We start from the raw sequence: 20,504 nt of genomic DNA, 5'->3' as shown, positions 1-20,504 counted from the left end.
CATTTGATACAAAATTAGCCGTTGGTAGTTTGGATTTCCATTAACATCCACATACACAACATACCCCGTAGGAAACACCAGAGGTAAAATACACAGTCAGATATAATACCCTTATCCATTCCATATCAAAAATGAAAATAAAATTGCCAATATCATAATGCCATTACACAAATCTATGGTGCAACCACATTTGAAATACTGTGTAGTTCTGGTCACCTCACCTGAAGAAGGGTGGTATTATTCGAGAGTTGGAAAAGATTCAGTAAAGGGCAAAAGATCAAGGAGTGGAGCAACTCTCCCATGAGGAAAGGTTGTGGCGTTTGGGACTTTTTAATTTAGAAAAAAGATGAGCTGTAGGTGACAGAACAGAAGCTCAAAAACTGATGCATGGCATGGAGAAACAGTAGAACTTGCAAGGTGTCCTATGAACCTGAATGCGGAAGGATTCGAGACATATAATAAAGAAATGTACTTTTCTTTACGAAGTTGTTAAAACTCTGGAAAACTTGCTCGTCAGAGAAAGCAGTGATGGCCACCAACTTGGGGTGGCCTTTAAAAGAGGATTGGATAAATTTGTGGCAGCCGGGGGCTCCTAGCCAGGACGGCTACCTATCTGCGTGGCCACTGCGAGAACAGGACGCAACCCTCTGCAAAGGGGACCATAACAATTAAAAACCACTTTGTAATCGAAACATGTGAAACAAGCATAACATCCTCTACCCCCTCCAAAGCACACACAGATCTCGCGAGAGAACAGAAGACGTGCGGGAGCGTAGAAGCAATTGATGAAGATGCAACTATAGAGTCACAAGTTGTCTCAATACTTTCTATGCTTCTGGTCTAGTTTTGCCACTCAGACTTCCAGCTCGAGATATATCAGTCCTGTTTTCCTCACAAAGATTCCACACCGTACTTATGGGCAACACTAGCAAAAGGGAGGGCCCCCAGTTTTTACCACAGCAATAACGACGGGAGAACATATTTCATATTGCACGTTACTCTACTATTTTCTCTGACTATCTCTATGGTTAAGGGTGACCCGAGTTGGTGCCGTGACGCCGCTCCCCTTGCGCAACCCCGGACGGAGGCACACCCGGAGACGCAGCTCCGCCCTTCCCTTCCCCGGCTTCTTCCCGCAACAACTCGAGCCCGCCCCGCCCTAAACCTCTGAGTGACGTCTCCGGAGAATCAATGAGCCTCCAGGTACGAACGGAGGCCCCGCCTCCGAAGCGGTGAGTGGCGCCGCGCTCGACCAATGGCGCCGTAGACAGGCGGGAGCGTCACGTCGGGTTGGGTTAGAGCTGCGCCTGTCAGTGCGGGCGGCGGGATGGCGGCGCTTTATGCTTGCACCAAGTGCCACCAGCGCTTCCCGTTCGAGGCGCTCAGCCAGGGACAGCAGCTCTGCAAGGTCAGGGCCAGGAACGGGCGGGGGCTGAGGGGGCGCGGGCGCCGTGGCGGTTAGGAGCGCGAGCTGTGAGCCGGAATCCCACCCGCCCACCCTTCTCTTCCTCTCCCGTCGGAGCTCAGCTTAGCCGCCTCCTTGGGTGACCTTAGCCAGAACAGCTTCGCTCGGCCTCTAACCTTCTCTCTCTCTCTCTCTCTCTCTCTCTCTCTGCCTCCTCCCCCCCTGACCCTCCAGTTCATGCTGGAATCAAAACAACACCGGCCTACCTCACAGGGTGGTGGTTGTTGTTGTGGCCGAGGCGTGCTGTAATCGAAGGGCAGCATTACTCGGCATCCCCCCCCCCTTTCCCTCCCTCCCACTGGCCACCACTCCATATTGGAATCAACTGGCCTGCCTCACAGGGTTGCTGTCATCATCCCTGGCAAGCAGGGCTGAGGCATGACGTATTCAAAGATCTTTGAACGCTGGGTGAAGGGAATAAGAGAAATCCTGATAGGATGCCTTTATATCCCTTGCAACTTTCTGCACAGGAGGTGTAGGTGCCTCTGGATATCCATGCAGTAGCTGTGTGAGGTAGGCTAGGTTTCTGAGTATGGCCCAAGACTGCTCAGGGATCTTTGGGGTGAGTGGTGGGAATTCAAAGTCACGTCTCTGCGGTCCAGTTTCATATAGCTATTATACCACCACTCTGACTCTCTGGGACTGGTTTCTTCTTCTTCTTCAAGAACTGCTTTGATGAAGACAATAGAAGGGGAAAGGAATGGAGCAAGAAGCCACGACTTCAGTTATGTGCTCTTACCTGAGAGAAAGCCCCACTGAATGTAGTGGACCTTATTTCTGAGTAAACATGGGTAGGATTGGCCTATAGATTGTAGTAGGTGTTGTTGCTTAGGGAGGTGGTTTGGAAACTGGGTAGGCAGGCGCTTCTTTGTGAGTGTACCCACAAATCCCACTTAACATAGCTTTAGTTATTTCCTGCATACGTCCTTTGTGAAGTCAGAGTGTATTTGTTTATTCCTATTATTTGTATGCTTGTGCCTCGTGTGTTAGCTTCTAATTGGGGTTCATTAAGAAAGATGTGGCCTATGGCAGTATGTAGTTAGCATGTTTCGTAAGTTATTCTTCAGCCAAACAGCTCCCAGGCAGTTTCACAATAAAATCAATATAATCATAAAAGAAATACATTAAAGATCATATAACAGGACAAATGAGTCATATAATAAGATCAGGAATAAAGATGTTGGTGTCTCATCCTAGGCAATATTATTATTAGTTATTAGTTACCCAATTTGTATAACACCCTTCATTCAAAGATCTCAGGGCGGTTCACAACATAAAAAGAAAGAAAACCACAATATGTTATTGTTTTTATTAAATTGTTGTTTTATTAACTTGTTAAGTCATCTAAAAAGGGCATTCCTTAGGCAACTTACAATCAAGTTTAAAAACAATTGGGTTTAAATGTACTGAAAGTTTGTGTTTTGTTTGTGTTTTGCACTCTTGCTTATAGTTAGCTGCTACTTATCTAATGTGGTATCTAACTACTGTTCCTTTGCTGCAGTATGACTCTCTTCAGTGACTGATTACAATCAAGGGCAACAGTGAAGGAGACATGATTTTCTTTATGAATCCCTATTAACATTTGTTGTTGTTTAGTCGTTTAGTCGTGTCGACTCTTCGTGACCCCATGGACCAGAGCACACCAGGCACTCCTGTCTCCCACTGCCTCCCGCAGTTTGGTCAGACTCATGTTTGTAGCTTCGAGAACACTGTCCAACCATCTCGTCCTCTGTCGTCCCCTTCTCCTTGTGCCCTCCATCTTTCCCAGCATCAGGGTCTTTTCCAGGGAGTCTTCTCTTCTCATGAGGTGGCCAAAGTATTGGAGCCTCAGCTTCACAATCTGTCCTTCCAGTGAGCACTCAGGGCTGATTTCCTTAAGAATGGATACGTTTGATCTTCTTGCAGTCCATGGGACTCTCAAGAGTCTCCTCCAGCACCATAATTCAAAAGCATCAATTCTTCGGCGATCAGCCTTCTTTATGGTCCAGCTCTCACTTCCATACATCACTACTGGGAAAACCATAGCTTTTACTATACGGACTTTTGTTGGTAAGGTGATGTCTCTACTTTTTAAGATGTTGTCTAGATTTGCCATCGCCTTTCTCCCAAGGAGCAGGCGTCTTTTAATTTTGTGACTGCTTTCACCATCTGCAGTGATCATGGAGCCCAAGAAAGTAATAACTCTCACTGCCTCCATTTCTTCCCCTTCTATTTGCCAGGAGGTGATGGGACCAGTGGCCATGATCTTTCTTTTTTTTATGTTGAGCTTCAGACCATATTTTGCGCTCTCCTCTTTCACCCTCCTTAAAAGGTTCTTTAATTCCTCCTCACTTTCTGCCATCAAGGTTGTGTCATCTGCATATCTGAGGTTGTTGATATTTCTTCCGGCAATCTTAATTCCGGCTTGGGATTCATCCAGCCCAGCCTTTCGCATGATGAATTCTACATATAAGTTAAATAAGCAGGGGGACAATATACAGCCTTGCCGTACTCCTTTCCCAATCTTGAACCAATCAGTTGTTCCATATCCAGTTCTAACTGTAGCTTCTTGTCTCACATAGAGATTTCTCAGGAGACAGATGAGGTGATCAGGCACTCCCTTTTCTTTAAGAACTTGCCGTAGTTTGCTGTGGTCGATACAGTCAAAGGCTTTTGCATAGTCAATGAAGCAGAAGTAGATGTCTTTCTGGAACTCTCTAGCTTTCTCCATAATCCAGCGCATGTTTGCAATTTGGTCTCTGGTTCCTCTGCCTCTTCTAAATCCAGCTTGCACTTCTGGGAGTTCTCAGTCCACATACTGCTTAAGCCTTCCTTGTAGAATTTTAAGCATAACCTTGCTAGCGTGTGAAAGGAGTGCAATTGTGCGGTAGTTGGACCATTCTTTGGCACTTCCCTTCTTTGGGATAACATACTCATTGCTAAAGAGACACTATGTTGTTTTTCTTAGAAGAATTGCAGTTTTCTGTGCCACTAGCAAAATATGCAGATGAACTATAAAGAGAGGAGTTTTGACTCTGGAGATGATAACTTTGTAAGATGACTCTGCCTGTTGCACTGGCCATCTTCTCTAGTTGGATGCTGTGTAAAGCAGTAGCCCTGTCTAATTGCTTCCTGGGCCAGAATACAAAAATCTGTTGTTTGATAATTTGCCACTTTGAGTCACCACTCTAGGACCTGCCTTCATCTTTATCACGATGGGATTTCTCTCTTCACCATTCCTTGTCAGTATCACACTCCTTAAGTTTACGGGATGATACATTAGTGACAACCCAAACGCCTTTTGTATGTTTTTGCCTTTCAGTTCAATTCCCTAGATGTTTATAACTAGATGTTTATAACTTTCAAAAATCTTTCTCTTTCAGGAGTGTCGGATTGCACACCCCATTGTTAAATGTACTTATTGCAGAACTGAATTCCAGCAAGAGAGGTAAACACTTTCTCAGCCTTTTTACACTGGATTGTCTGGGTGGGGGGAAATGGAACTGCTTTCTTTGCGATATCTTCAATTGTGGCTTTTCATTGTTTGATTCCAAAACAAAGGCCGCCTGTTCTGGTGCCTTCAGCATTTGTTGAGTCTCCAACACACTTGAGCTATTGTTTTAAGCATAAGAGTGGTGCTTTGCCAGGTTGAATCAGTCAGGGAGTCTGACTTTCTCTCCAATAGCGAAAAATACTCAGCATTATTTTGCTAACTAATTCACACATCAGTTCAGAAGTGAACTCTATCAGAGACTGTTTCCAAGGATTGGAAGGCTTGGGATTGCAAGCTTGGACCATAGAAAAATAGGAAGATGCCTTGTGCTGAGTCAGACCATTGGTCCACATAGCCCAGTATGACTGACTGGCAGCAGCTGCCCAGGATTTTAGACATGGTTCTCTCCCATGTCCTTTTTGGAGATGCCAGGGATTTAATTTAGGACCTTTTTAATGCAAAGTAGAATTGCTATGTAGAATACAATTTGAAATAGCTTTGCGCAACTCCAATTGAGTTGAACACTCATGAGCAACCCCAACTGTTTTAAACAGGAGACAGCAAATCATTCTGTCTTTCTGCATTTTTATATATTGTGCATTTTTTATTTCTTAAATTAAAATATTATAGAATTAGATCCAGAACTTAATAGTTACAAATTGACCATATCATGTAAGGCACAAATGGTATATAATTCAAAAAGTGACAAAGTTACTTCTTTTTGCTTTATAATCTATAAATGCAGATCACATTACATCATGTTTTCCTATCTTAATTTAATCTTTTTGTTGTTTTGCTAGCAAAACCAACACAATATGCAAGAAGTGTGCACAGAACGTGAAACTTTATGGGACGGTATGTTTCAGTCTTCTTTCCTTACGCACTGGAAGTTTATCTTAATTCCTATAGTATAGTGAAAAGATGGGAAATCTATTCCTGCCAGTGGGACAGATCCTTATCTTCCCACCCTGAGGACCAAATTTGACAGGCAGGTGGAGCCATCTACCTGTGTGTCAATCACCTGACATCATAGTCACATTTGCATTGCGCTTTGCAGCCCTGAATGTCAGCTAAACTGAGCAGGATCTAACTCCTGCTTGTCAGCTGATGAGGGGATTGCATCCTGCTGCTATGGCCAGGGGAACTGGTGTGGCAGCCAATGCAAAATCAAACTCTATCCATCAGGTGACATCATCCTGCACTGCAATGACATCAACTAACTGGGTTTGGTGTGTGTTTTTTTTAAAAAAATGAATTCGGGAGAATTTGACTCCCTAGTGTGACAAGATTGACATGCAGGCTGGAAATTCCCCATTCCTGCTATGGTGGTTTAAAAGCAGAGGTGGGTGGAACTCTGGCCAGTTTCCAGTGGACCAGCAAGTGGAAGAAAAGGTCACAGCAAGCTTAGGGTAGTTAAATGTATGTAGTGTGTTTTTGGAAACTCATCATGCTTAGTTGAGAGAAAGCAGGGAGGCAACATTGAGAACACTGGAGCAAGTCTTGGCGATTGCATATATAATTAAAGTGCATCATTAATCTCTTTACAATTTTCTGGTTTTTTACAGCCCAAACCATGCCAGTATTGCAATATAATTGCTGCATTTATTGGTAACAAGTGCCAGCGTTGTACAAACTCCGAGAAGAAGTACGGACCACCACATTCGTGTGAGCAGTGTAAGCAGCAGTGTGCCTTTGACAGGAAAGATGACAGGAAAAAAGTGAGTGCCTATATACATTCAGCATGGAAAGTGAAGAAGCTGTCTGCTGTGGGTAGATTCTGAGCACCAAAAGGCTATTTAACACATGACACCTTTAAAAGTATGTCCTACAGATGTTCCAGCTTTGCAGGGGGTTGGATTAGATAACCCTTCCAACTCTTAAGATTTTATGATTCTGTGTGCTCATCAGATTGCTCCTTACTGAGTCATCATTATGACTTTGGTATTGTTATTATTTTGACCATGCCAGGAGGTGGGGTAAACTTCAAAACCAACTAACTACTGAACATTAAGTCCCTCACAATAGGGACTGAGGGACCTCCTCCTCATTGGCTCACTGCATTTCCTTGAAGTTTTTCTGCCTGTTGCAGGTGCCCACTGCCCTGATGTCTCCTTTGCTCAGTGAGACATGGATTCCACATGGGTTCCTGGCCAACATCTTGAGATCTGGCCGGGCATCCAGCATGAGAAGGAGTGAAACTTAAATTCACTGGTTTTAGGGGAAAGATTGCTGTGTGAATTGGCTTGTATCTTTCCCACCAGTAATACATGGTGCCTTCCAGATGTCAGATACCAGCTCCTGTCAGTCCCAGCCAACATGGCCAGTTCCCAGAAAAACCGGGAGATGTAGTCCAGCAATATCTAGAAGGCACCACATTGGCTACCCTTAAGTTTAAACGGTCGTGACTATTTTGTTTCTAAATATGGTCTGTTTCAGAAGAGCTGCTTCTCAGTTCCATTTTGGCTGTTGTGCTTTTCCTTTTGTCTAGGAGAGTGTGTGATAACATCCTGCCTGTTTTGTCCCTTTTCTCCTCTACCTAGGTGGATGGGAAGCTACTCTGCTGGCTTTGCACACTCTCCTATAAAAGAGTCTTGCAGAAGACCAAAGAGCAACGTAAGCACTTGAGCACCTCTTCCCGGACAAGCCTGCCGGAAAACGAACAGTATGGCCGACTCAGCGGTGGCACTCACTACAACAGGTAATGCACTATCAGTGTAGCTCCCTCGGCAGCTTCACTCTCTGTGTGCACTCCTGTGGCATATGGAGGCATATGCAGCAGAAAAGCAGGCTTGCTTTTTCTGGCCAAAGGATTGTGGCCATCCTACAGACCTTCAGTGGCCTTTTGAACTCTGAGATAGGATGTATACAAACATGCATGGAAACATGCAGGGGTTCTATGAGAAGGCATGGAACGTTGGAAGCTGCCATTGGTCTATCTAGTTCCATATGGTCCACACTGATTGGCAGCAGCTCTTCAGGGTTTCAGGCAGCAGTTTCTCTCAGCCCTAACTGGAGATGGCAAAACTGCATTCTGCTGCAAAGTGAAGAAAAAAAACTGTTTTCCCTGAACTCTGTCTGGGGGGAGAGGATGACACAAAATGTGTCTAATGCACTTCCATGGTGGGCTGCCTGCTAAAACTGTATGTTTGAATGCTTCCGTAGGGTAAACCAATATGTTCTTGAATATTAGTTACAGATAGGTAGCCGTGTTGGTCTGCCATAGTCAAAACAAAACAAATTCCTTCCAGTAGCACCTTAAAGACCAACTAAGTCAGTTCTTGGTATGAGCTTTCGTGTGTGGTATCTGAAGAAGTGTGCATGCACACGAAAGCTCATACCAAGAACTGACTTAGTTGGTCTTTAAGGTGCTACTGGAAGGAATTTGTTTTGTCTTGAATATTAGGATATGTTCCTCAAATCATTTATTAAGGGAGCTCTCAATAGCAGGCTGTTACTTTATGGTAAATAAGAAGTATTTGTCTTTTGGTGTGGTTTGCTTTTTCAGAGGACCAAAGTATGCACTAACACATATTGCAGTCCTCTTGCTTTAAAAACAATAATAAACCCAAGCCACCTTTCGGTTTATTTGGGATTTAGAGCAGGGAGGTGATTAGGAGAGAAAGAGCACTTGCCTGTCTATTTAAAAACTATTTTGATATTTAAGCAGGCATGGCCGATGTTTCTTCCCAGCTGTGAGGACTTGAAAATTGCTGCTTTGCTCTGTATTTCTGTACAAGTTGAGTAGCCTGTGCAGCAACTGGGAAGGTGGAAATCTGTAGTGGCTTTGTAATGCACTGCTGCTGTTTAAAGTTTATTTTTTGATGAATTCTGCACCCAGTGCCACATGGGATCACAACATACACATTGCCCTGCTTAAATGTGTCTTGGAAACTGCTTGGCAAGGAAGTGTGTGTGTCAGGATAGTGTATTGGATATGATCAGGGTGATCTAGGTTTGAATCATTACTCTGCCTTGAGGTTCATTTGGTGATACTGGCCTTCTTTCTCTTTCTCTTACATACACACACACACATTCCATATGTTACCTCACTGGGTTGTTGGGAGGAGAAAGTGGGAGGAGGGTGTAATGTACCACTCCCAATAACAAGTGTTGTAGTTTTTTCTACTCTAGTCAGCAAATCCACAGCTTTGGCACATAACTAGTATTAAAATGTGTAGCCACTGAGTATGGTCAGGGTGCCCCCCCCCTCTTTTTTTTAACAGGTGCATTAAAGGTCATCTCATGTTTACTTCTGTTTAAGAAATCCTGCTGCTTTATCCACAAAGAGTTCTTTTTTTCAAGGAGCATACTGCAATTATAGAAAACAACCAGAAAACTGACTTGGAATTGCCAAACTTCTTAACGGTGTGTTTTGTTGCTTTGTTTTCTTTTGCAGCCAGAAAACATTATCTACATCTTCTATTCAGAATGAAATCCCAAAGAAAAAGCCCAAGTTTGATGCCATATCAGCCAATGGAGACAGGTGAGCATCTTAAAATTTGGAAGTGCGGGTGGGTGGTCTGATCTGTTTTTAGTTTTAAAAGAAAAAGAATTAGAAAACTTTTCAGCACTTAGAGACTTAAATGGTGAAGCGTCTCTTCTGGAGCTGCAGGGCTCTTGTGGACCAACTTTATCATTATGGGGAAAACGTTTGGTGATAGGTTGCATTTCTTTTGCATAGTTATATGTGTAGTTTTGGGATTCCAGACTATGCTGTTAAATTAGGCAGTGCAGAATAGAAATATATTAGAGAAAAGAAAGCTACTGTCAAGCAAGATCATACTTTTAAAAAGAGACCCACTTTACCCCCTTCCTTTGTTTTGGGAGAAGGAAAGCCTCTGCCAATCTCTGAAGTCTGTAGCTTCTGTTCTGTGACTGCTGTGTGCAAAAAAAATGTGTTGGTTTTCCCCCCTTCCCCAGCAAGTGACATGGTAGGGTAGGTTAGGGTTTCCCTGACACTTAAAATCTGGAAAGAATGAGAAGGGGGCGGGTGTAGTTAGCATTGACGCTCTTGATGTGCATATTTTCATTCCTCCCTTTCCTCTCTAATTCTCAGCGTTCCTTCCTCTCCCGAGATGCTTTGCCCCCCTATCCAGAGTGCCCCGTCCGTGTTGGTGCAGTGGGCTGCTTCCCAACAGAGTCTCGGTGCCCATGATTGTCCTGTTTCTCAAGGCACTGACATCCTGAAGTGAGATCACCTATCATTTTCTCCCCCACCTGTTTCCTCCCCAACCCTGGGAATTGTCTCATTTTATGGAAGCAATCCATGCTCTTGGATTTCCTCCTAAAACATATCATTCTAGGAGCGTGGGCCAGACTGTAGGCCAGGACTTCTAAGTGTGTAGGTAATTTGTTGGCAATTGCTTTATTAACCATCGCTTGAAGGTCTGGTCTAGTTCCATGTTACAACTCTCCTGTCACTCCCTCATTGTCTGTGATGCCTGTATTTAGAAATATCAAGGCATGAAATCCATGTGCGGAGACAATATTGTTCTATACACTAATATCGAACTCCTTATTCTAGTGTGCGTTCTCATAGAGCCAAGGGGACATTATCCACACACAAGAGGGAGATACTGGCAGGATTTGTTTTTTATGTATTTATAGAATTTATATCCTGCCCTCTTCCTCCCAAAGTTGCCCAGGGTGGCAAACAGGTGGTAAAACAATAAAAACATATCCAGTGTGGATGCAGACGGGGAAAGGTCTCCACTTAAAACGCTTGTTGAAAACAGAAGTTCTTCAGTAGGCCCTGAACAGACAAACCGAGTGGGTGCCTGCCTAATATTTAAGGGGAAGGAATTCCAAAAAGGAGGTGCCATAACGCTAAAGGACCAATTCCTGTATTGTGAGGAAATAGACCTCCTGACAAGATTATATTCACAGGAGGCCCTCGCCAAGAGAACTCAGTAATCAATTGGATTTATAAAGAGAATTCTGAACCCAAGCTATGTAGGGCTTTATTTAGCAAAACAAGCACCTTGAACTTAGCCCAGTAGCTAATTGGCAGCAAGTGCAAGTCTTTCAAGAGTGAGGTGATGTGTTGGCCATGTCCTGCCCCAGTGAACAGTTGAGCTGCCACATTTTGCACCAGGTGGAGCTTCCGGATCAGCCTCAAGGGCGGCCCCACATAGAGAACATTGCAGTAATTCAGCCTGGAGGTTACTTGAGAGAACCCCAACGCTTGCAAAAGTACAAAAAGCTACCAACAGCCTTTAGTGGAATCTGACAAAAGGAAGGAAGTGTAAAATTTATCAGATCTGCCTGGGAATTCAGTTAAAATAGTTCAAATATATAAGGAGCAGATGTCCTTATAATATGAGTAATATAGTAATACATGCTCAATGGTTTCAATGCTTGATTGACAAAAGCAAGACACATTGGTTATAAGGAATGTATGAGGAATTGGTTATAAGGAATGTATGAGTACTCTCCCCAGGCCTTCACCTGCCCAGCTTTCTACTCTTATTTCCAGTAGAGTAGATGGTAAGGTGTTAAAGCCAGCTATGGTATTTAGAAATTTCAAAAGTACCGTAATCACTTGTCTAATGTGCCATCAAATCTAACGCACACCTTAATTTTCACAACGTAATTTGGCCAAAAAAGATGAGCATTGGATTATAATACAATGATAATCAGCTGGAATGAAGTTTTTGCTACAGTTTCCTGCTGCTGAGTAGCATGCATTTTGAACTTTATCCTTTTGGAGAGCTACAACCCAGATTTGTTGATTAATCATATCTGTAGCTCCCAAGGTCAGAGCTGAGGGGCTGACACACACAGCTAGTGCACTCTCACCTCCTTGCGTGTCCTCTCCTCTCCATCCATAAGACAAGATACTGTATTACTGAATCTATATCAAGTTTCAGTGATTAGAGCAGTAAGAATCAAGGCTTGTATATGTATGCTTGATTTAATTCTTATTGCTCTAATAATCACACTATATTCAGTACACCTAAACCTACTAGACCATGGCATACATGTTATGATTTCTAAACGACTATCTAAGGAAGAGAGTGCAGTTTTTTATCACAGACCTGCAATTTCTCCTCATTGCCATGGGAGGGCAGGCAGAAACCAGCATAAAGAAATCACAGGTTTATTGTGATCCATAAGAATTGGGATTTGTGAGCAACCTGGCTGGAATTAGTCTTTCAGCCGGGTCTGTTAGGCTCTTGTCACCTGCTATATTCTGGATGGTATAGCAGGAAACTTTGCAAAAACTGCACAGCAGCACCCAGAGCAGGCATGGGGAACCTCTGGCCCTCTTGAAATTGCTGGACCAGGGGCCAAGGCTGATTCGGTTCAGCAACATCTGAAGGGCCAAAGGTTCCCCACACTTTATCTAGAGGCTCCCAGGTTCCACAGCTCCCATTTCTCATTTCACAGCAAACTTGCACTGTTTGCAACCCACCAAGCTTATGGCAGCCTGTTACTATACCTCCTGTTTTTGCTGCCTGCCTGGGACTGACAAAGGGTGGGTCGGTGAGTTGTGAAGCCGATGGACTGCATTTTGCATGGTGTGTCTCAAGCTGAAGAGTAATTAGGAAGGTGGACATTTTTTGGCAGCGTTGTACACTTATGCCTGCCTCAATCAAGGCTGGTCAGTATGGAGAGGTAAAAAAACCTGAAGTTCCAAGGGAGTCCTTGTCTGCCCTGTGATTGCTTTGCCTGACCTCCCTTCGAGGACTCTGGGTCTCAAGTTATTTGGAAATGAGCAATATTACATAAGTGCAGTCTTGTACTGAGTTGCTTGTCTGGTAACCATAGGCAAGCCAGGCATTCCATGTAGGTCAGGAATGAGGAACCTCAGGCATATGGGGTGAACGTGGCCCTGTGGGTATCTCTGTCTGGCCCTCAGTACTCTCCCCAGGCCTTCACCTGCCCAGCTTTCTACTCTTAAGGAGTGGTTTGATTCCTGGCCGAGTTGTGTACGTTGAAGACAGCAAGCAGACACTTCCGCAGTCGTGGGAGTGGCTGTGGTTGTACCTTTGTACAGCCTGGTTCACAATAATGCTTCCCCGTGTTAATGTAGGTGTGGCTCCTAGTTCAGATGGAGGGTGCTTGCTTGTGTGTAGGAGAAGTTGACTGTGAATGGACCCTTCAAGAAGAGGTTGTAGATAAAACAATGGTTTCTGAAAATGGGGTATTTCTGGAAAACCTCACCCTCCCACTCTCATTTTAGCTACTTCTTTTTCTGTTCTTTGGCTTCTGTAATGAAAGTGCTGTCAACAGAGTTGAAATACTGTCTCTCTCTTTACTGCCTCCCCCAAGAACTTTCACTGTTTCATAGGGTTCCTCTTTCCATTTGTGTGGTTCTTTCTGTCTCTAGTATTAATATTTAGGTTGCATTAAATGGGTTGTTAAATCTGGACCAAGGCAGTAGTTACACCTGCTGAAATCCATGCAACTTGATAAGTAAGTTTTGATCTTAAGTGGAAATAATAAGTGTGCCTGACTTGGCCTGGATCCACCTTCTGCAGATTTAAGATAATAATAATAATAATAATAATAATAATAATAATAATAATAATATATTACTTATACCCCACCCATCTGACTGTGTTGCCCCAGCCACTTTGGGCAGCTTCCAACACAATATTAAAAAATATAAATTTACATCAGGGGTGGCAGTGACTCTTTGCATATCCAAAATTTGCATGGGATAGTAATGCAGTAGCATTTATGGTGTGTTGTGTTCATGTTGGGTTTCAAACCTAACCTGAAAAAGCAGTGATTGTGTTCCTCATGGGGAACATGTTCATGCTGCTGCTGGGAATCTTGGTCTCCTTTATCTCCAAGGGCAAAGAGTGCATCTCCAAATGCACTTGGGGATATATTACTACTCTGACTAAAGTTTGATGAGGACATATCAAGGTACGTTGTTGCCTGCAAGCCATCAGTTGGCCATTCGTGTCTTCACTGCAGATTTAAAGCAGCTTGGTAGTCTGGGAACTGTAGTGCTGCAAGGGTAGATTCCCAGGATTCTTTGGGAGAAGCCAGGAGAACAGAGGTGGGGAACCTGGTGCCCTCCTGAGGTTGTTGGACTCCCAACTCCCATCAGCTCCAAACAGCAGAGCCAGTAGTCAGAGACAAGTACAGTTGCAGTCTCACAGCAACTAGAGGGCTACAGGATTCCCATAGCTGCCACATAGGTTTGTGGTATAGATATGTCCTTGTTGAGGGTATTTAGAAAACCTCATGCCATAGCCACCTCTTGGCTTTTGATTTTCCTTACTGTTTTATCCCTCCCTCTCTCTGCATGTGAAACAGCATTCTTTAACATCCCACATTTTTGCCCACTGAACATGAAGAATACCAAAGCACATGAACTCATTTTGCATAGTGTAGAAGACCCATAGCTCAGAAATTTTCTAAGCTGCTCTTTGGTGGCGTGTTCAAGGTAGTGTTTCTCACCCTGCTTTAAAGCTGCTATATTGAATATGGGAAGTCGATTGGGATGTTGAGCTTTAGGACTAGGCTGACAGCAATGCACTGAAATTCAACAAACCTTTGGTGGACGTGCCCAAAGATTAAGGCTTTCTGGGAAACGATATATAATGAATTGAAAAAGGTATTTAAATATACCTTTCTAAAGAAACGAGAGGCCTTTCTCTTGGGTATTGTCGGCCAATTGGTGTCAAAGAAGGATAGAACTTTCTTTATGTACGCTACAACAGCAGCAAGAATACTCATCGCAAAGTACTGGAAGACACAAGATCTACCCACCTTGGAAGAATGGCAGATGAAGCTGATAGACTATATGGGACTGGCAGAAATGACCGGCAGAATCCGAGACCAGGGGAGAGAGACAGCGGAAGAAGATTGGAAGAAATTTAAGGACTATCTTAAGAAACATTGCAAAATTAATGAATGTTAGAATGACATTGGTTTAGAAATTATGGGGTTTTCAGCGGTAATGGATATGTAAAAAGAAAAGAAAGGTTAAAAATTAAATTAAAATTAAGGGTAAGGATTTGCTGAAGCAATAAAATAGAAATTGGAATACAGAGAGGGGAGGTATGGGGAAGTCGGGAAAGTAAGTTATAAGAAAATAAGGCATGGAAATTATACATGTTTTTTCTCCTTTTTTAATCTTTTTTTTCTTTCTTTTTTCTGGTTTTCTTGTTTGTTTGTATTATTGTTTTGTGTTAGTATGATAAACTTTAATAAAAAAATATATTAAAAAAATGAAATTCAACAAAGACAGGTCTGTACAGTGTTATGCACAGGTGCGCTAAATAATGCAGAGAAACTCCAAACAGAGAAAATTGATGCTGCACTGAAAAATTAATATGAATCCACACGGAAAAGGATAATATCATACAGCTGCAAACAAGGGGGAAGACAGAAGTTTTGGAGAACTGCTTATTAGTTCATTTTGTGCAAAGAGAGTGATATGCTCAAGAAGGTGCATAGCGTTCTTCCCTCTTCGCAGGATATACAGTGATAATTGTTTAGATGCAATTCAGATCAACCTATGCATATTTACTTGGAAGTAAGTCGCTTGGAAGTAAGTTGAATTCAATAGTGCTTGCGCTCAAGGAAGCATGCATAGGATTGGAGCCATAGCCGTTGTCCCCTTTGTCGTGAAGAGTGTGGAAACACGTCAAATATTAGCTAAACCTTTGCAGTGGTAATTGACCAAAGAAGAAGGTGGGATTGTCTATGTTGTCATTTTAAAAGGTGGGGGGGAGGGGACACAAAATGTCCCTGGCACAAATTAAATATGTAGTTGGAGCAGCATGCTTTAGACAAATAGGTCAAGCATGCCACACAGACCCTCCAGATGTGTCTGAACTACAAGTCCCATCATCCCTGGCTGTTGGTCTGACTTGCTGGGCTGATGGAAGTAGGAGTTCAGCCACTTTTGGAGGGTCAGAGATATCCTGCATCCGATGTTGCACATATGTGTTATTTTAATTATTGCAGATCACCCTACATACATATCCTCTAAATCAGCGTTTCCAGCCTTGGGTCCCCATATGTTGTTGGTCTACAGTTCCTTTCATCCTTTACCATTGGCTGTGGTCAGCAACATCCGGTGACTCAAGGTTGGGAAGGGTTTCTCCAAATACATTTCACTGAATGATGATAACTAGATGACCGTGAGGGACTTTGCAGGCTTTCCTGTTAGCCTGTGGGACTGACCTCTCTTGTTCACGGCTTACTATCCCATCTGAACTGGAGCCCAGGGGTGAGTAATTAATGATCTCCCCCTTACTGTCTCTTTATAGCTTTTCTCCAGACCTTGCCTTGGACTCTCCTGGCACTGACCACTTTGTCATCATAGCCCAGCTGAAAGAGGAAGTGGCTACTCTCAAGAAAATGCTGCACCAAAAAGATCAGATGATCCTGGAGAAAGAGAAGAAGGTAATGTCCCCTTTGAGCCACCTCTCAGTGAGACAATGGGGCACTTTATTGTAATCTGTTCTTAATTTTCTTCCTAAGGAAGGTGAGGAAAGCTAGATCTGGATCTTTCATAGTATCGCTACAGATAAATAAGATTCTATAAGTCTTGAGCTAGTGTTGAAATGATTGTCACATTGCCACCTGTCGTGTTTGGAGGAGGGCATTCTGTAGTTGGGGTGTCACCACATAGAAGACTCTCTCCCTGTCTGCTGCATATTGAAATTATCCTGGCAGCAGAACATGGAGAAGAGCCTCCTCTGAAGATCTCAAGACATGGCCAGGATGGTGTAAGGAGAGGTGCTCTTGTGGGTGTTTGGATCCCAAGCTGAAAGATGGTTGGGCGCTGGTTGTGTTTCATGATTTTGGAAGTTAAGCCACAAGGCAGTCTTCAGGAACCTGGTGCCCTCCAGATATTCTGGACTATAACTCTCATAAACCTCAGCCAGCACAGCAACAGCTGATAGGAGTTGTAGTCCAAAACATCTGGAGGGCACCAGGTTGGCAAAGGCTTCTGTAAGAATTTTGTTGAATCTCAGCTATGTTCCTGCTTTATTTTTCAAACTAAATATATATGGAATTTAATAAAACTCCTTATCACCTTGTTCCCAGGTGGCAGCCCTGCAGCTTATTTAGCATACTGGATTTCTACAAGGATATCTCCCATTGTATGGCAAATATTAATTGCAAATGAATTTTAACTGCTTTGATTTCTTTTGCTTGTGTGTGTTCTGCAGATAACTGAACTGAAGGCTGATCTGCAGTACCAAGAATCCCAGATGAGGGTGAAAATGAACCAGATGGAAAAGACACACAAAGAAGTCACAGAACAATTGCAGGTAACTTTGTTTAACTTGGTCCATTAATTAGCATTTACAGGACTGATTGGATGCTGAGAACACTGTGACCAGCTCTGCAAACCTTTGCATTGTTAGATCGACTAATATTCTACTCTGGATTTTTAACAATTCAATACCTTTGGCCCATTTAGTTCATTGTTGCCTGTGCTGATTGGCAGCAGCATTCCAGATTTTCAGACAGGTATCTTTCTGAGTCCTACATAAAGATACAGAGGGCTGCATCATAAGAACATAAGAAGAGTCTGCTGGATCAAGCCAGTAGCCCATCTAGTCCAGCATCCTGTTCTCACAGTGGCCAAGCAGATGCCTGCAGGATCTGAGTTCACAAGAGCACTCTCCCCTTTTGTGGTTTCTAGCTGTGTTCAGAAGCATTCCTGCCTCCAACTGTGGAGGCAGAACATAGCCAATATGGCTAGGAGAAATCAATAGCCTTATCCTCCATGAACTCATCTAGTCCTCTTTTAAAGCTATCTAAGTTGGTGCGCCTCCTTGCTTCCTAGCTTGGCATCATTTACCGAGAAGCGGTATCCTTTACCGGGACACAGGGGGTGCTGTGGTCTAAACCACGGAGCCCCTTGGGCTTGCCGATTACTGTGATGGGCTGAGCTCCCGTTGCTCTGTCCCAGGTTCTGCCAACCAGCAGTTCAAAAGCACACAGTTCAAAAGTGCAAATAGATAAATAGGTACCGTTGCAGCGGGAAGGTAAATGGTGCTGCCGTGTGCTCTGGCACTCGTCACGGTGTCCCCTTGCACCAGAAGTGGTTTAGTCATGCTGGCCACATGACCCAGAAAGCTGTCTGCAGACAAACGCTGGGTCCCTCGGCCTCCTTTGACTGGACTTAACCATACAGGCATCCTTTACCTTTACCTATCATTTATTCTGAGTGGCAGCAGCTCTCCAAGGTTTCAGAAAGGGGGCGTTCCCAGCACTACCTGGAGGCAATAGGGATTGAACTTGGGACTTCCTGCATATAAAACGTAGTTCACAACTGAGCTCCAACCCTTTCCCAAGGGTCGCACTCTCAGGGGTGTGCATGTTGGATCATATTGCTTATATCCATGGTTGTGTGAATGCATCAGTGCCTTCCCCATGATGACTGGGAGAATTGCAGGATAGATTGCTTTGCATAATTTATTCAGGTTGCAGAATTGAGCTTTTCTCAGTGCAGAACTCCTCTCCCCTCCCCCCAAGTTCTTTTCCAGTCCAGGATTCTGTGTAAATCGGCAGCAGTTACTCAGCCTGGGGCTACTTCCCAACCCATTCAAGTAACACATGGATCTTCTCCTTCCTCCAACAGGCCAAGAACCGAGAGCTCCTGAAACAAGCCGCAGCTTTATCCAAGGGGAAGAAAACGGAGAAGTCAGGAGCAATAACCTCCCCTTAAACACCGCCTGGGAGCTCCTCCTGCAGTAAGGCTGCAAACCCAGCTGGTTGGGTTGGAATCCTTCCAGAACCTCATTTTGATTGTTGTTGCGAAGGACGTGGTGGAAGCCTCTGCGTCTGACCATTCAATAGCATACTTGAGGTGTTGGGTTTTCCACATCTTGTTCTCCTGTCCTAGTACAGCGATGAGGGTGGCTGGGGGCACCATCCCTCCAAGCCCGCCAACAAATACTTTCAATGTCAGGGTTTTCCCATTCAGTTTTACTACCACTCCCTCGAGTCGGTAAGGGAAACAGGGCTTGGGATAGGATCCCTCCACGGACTTCTCCTGCTTTCTCTCCTCCCCTCCCCCCAAGGCATTTAACGTCCTGCCTGAGTATAGCCTTTTAAAGAGCAGTACCTAACTTTGCTTACTCGTAAGAATGCTTGCGTTTTGCTCTAGTATGCAGAGCTCCTCTCAAATGTCAGGAGTGCTCTGATGGTGTTTCCTGCTTGGCAGGGGGTTGGACTCGATGGCCCTTGTGGTCTCTTCCAACTCTATGATTCTATGATTCTATGATTCTAGTTTCCCTTACGTCTGTAGAATTGCGGGACGTTAAACCAGATGGAGGTTTAATGCAGCAACTGTCTTATCAGGAATTCTGGAGGCTGAAGGGCCTCTTGGAAAAAATACTGGGGACATTAATTTGGAAGAAAGTGGGTTGGTGAATTGCAGTTTTGCTTATTCAGTTGTTGTTGTTGTCGTCATCACTTATATGGCATTGGTTCTTTGAGAATTAGGGTTCAGTCCCTGATTAAGATTTGCCTGCTTTTTCTCCTATTCCCCCAACCCCTTTTGTCTGGAATTGGGAGGGGAGGGAGGGAACCTTTTCCCAAGATCAGTGGTTGGGTGAGGCCAGTCCCCAATAATGTGGTGGTAACTGGGCCGTAACAAGGCCCAATTCTGCAGAGTTTTGAGGAAGTTGGGCGGAGGTCAGGCACCATGTTTCCAGCTAACTTGGCAGCAGAACAAAGAGGTGTGAGGGAAGAAGGTTGTGTTCATTTTCTTGTTCAAGATGATGGCTTTTGCATCTCTTCGGAAATAGCAAGCCGTTCAAATACAGTTGAGATGCAGGCAAGGTATTTCGCCAGGTTGCTCCTTTGTACAGAAATAATGGGGGACACCCCCCACCCTTTATGGACATGCACCTAACACAGCAATCTGAGGTGGTGTGAGATTAACTTTCTATAAGATAAATAGAGGGATATTTGCTGCAGATGGGCTTTTATGGATATTTTAAAATATATAAATATATGGGATGATTTTTTTTCCAGTAGCACTTTGAAAGACCTACAAGCCTTGGAACGTGGAAGAAAGAATATTGAAACACACACTCTGCTGAGGGTTATTTATTTTTTAGTCTTGTTTTTGCTTTGTTTAAAAGACATTGTACATTAAGAATTCATTGCACCAGAAGGAGTTGTAGCAGCAGAAGCCTAATTTTTATATTCAAAAACATTTTTAGGAAAAAGAAATTTAAGCGGGAGTGGTTTTTAGCTTCCTCAGCCTACAGAAAATGAAAACAAGGAGAAGGGTTTTTTCCTGTAAATTGTGTCTTTTTTCTTAACTGTGACACCTTGATCATGCATTTAAGTGGGTGATTTATAGTGATGCTGTTTTTCTTTCTTTCTATGTTTGTAACATTGGCAATCTTTAAAAAAAAAGTTGCATTGATTTGTACAAAATAAATGTAAAAAAAAATGGTTTGGGAGAGGGGGGGATCTTTTGGTTGTTTCATGTTTCGATACTTTGCCTATGCCTTTCTTGGTTGAGTTGGTAAAGATAAACCATTCCTCCTCCCCCCCCCCCCCACTGGCATGGGCCTGATCCAGGCGCAGGTGATCAGCATGAAGCACAAAGACCTTTTGGTGCTA

The 20,504-nt window shown here is 43.7% G+C and overlaps 1 protein-coding gene and 1 long non-coding RNA gene across 3 annotated transcripts; one reads left to right on the top strand and one right to left on the bottom strand.

The window, feature by feature from the left end:
- Positions 1-1,246: 1,246 nt before the first annotated feature.
- Positions 1,247-18,744, top strand: FAM76A (family with sequence similarity 76 member A). 2 transcript variants are annotated; one of them, XM_081872230.1, is made up of 10 exons: positions 1,250-1,408; positions 4,828-4,892; positions 5,738-5,792; positions 6,503-6,655; positions 7,478-7,635; positions 9,334-9,420; positions 9,994-10,125; positions 16,175-16,310; positions 17,084-17,185; positions 18,505-18,744. In XM_081872230.1, exons 1-10 carry the CDS (start codon positions 1,328-1,330, stop codon positions 18,589-18,591), a joined length of 1,056 nt encoding a protein of 351 aa, XP_081728356.1. In that variant the 5' UTR covers positions 1,250-1,327; the 3' UTR covers positions 18,592-18,744. The 2 variants fall into 2 exon arrangements, with proteins under 2 accessions (XP_081728357.1, XP_081728356.1); XM_081872231.1 differs by lacking the exon at positions 9,994-10,125 and having other exon boundaries at positions 1,247-1,408.
- On the bottom strand, positions 11,349-16,168 carry LOC309347561. Its single transcript, XR_014158978.1, has 3 exons — positions 15,156-16,168; positions 11,401-14,448; positions 11,349-11,366 (listed from the first exon to the last, which is right to left on the bottom strand). It is a non-coding gene; the product is annotated as an uncharacterized lncRNA (long non-coding RNA).
- Positions 18,745-20,504: the final 1,760 nt, after the last annotated feature.

This window comes from Podarcis erhardii (genome assembly GCF_964252035.2).
Source record: "Podarcis erhardii genome assembly, chromosome: 7".
Lineage (NCBI taxonomy): Eukaryota > Metazoa > Chordata > Lepidosauria > Squamata > Lacertidae > Podarcis > Podarcis erhardii.
The sequence above is the reverse complement of the archived record's forward strand: the minus strand, read 5'-3'. Positions and strand labels throughout refer to the sequence as shown.

What these genes read in the sequence shown, in the direction of transcription:
- FAM76A (XM_081872230.1), top strand. Translation starts at nt 1,328, where the DNA reads ATGGCGGCGCTTTATGCTTGCACCAAGTGCCACCAGCGCTTCCCGTTC. An exon ending in ACGTGAAACTTTATGGGACG is followed by an intron (nt 5,793 to 6,502) that starts GTATGTTTCAGT and finishes GGTTTTTTACAG; the next exon opens with CCCAAACCATGCCAGTATTG. An exon ending in GGTGGCACTCACTACAACAG is followed by an intron (nt 7,636 to 9,333) that starts GTAATGCACTAT and finishes TTTCTTTTGCAG; the next exon opens with CCAGAAAACATTATCTACAT.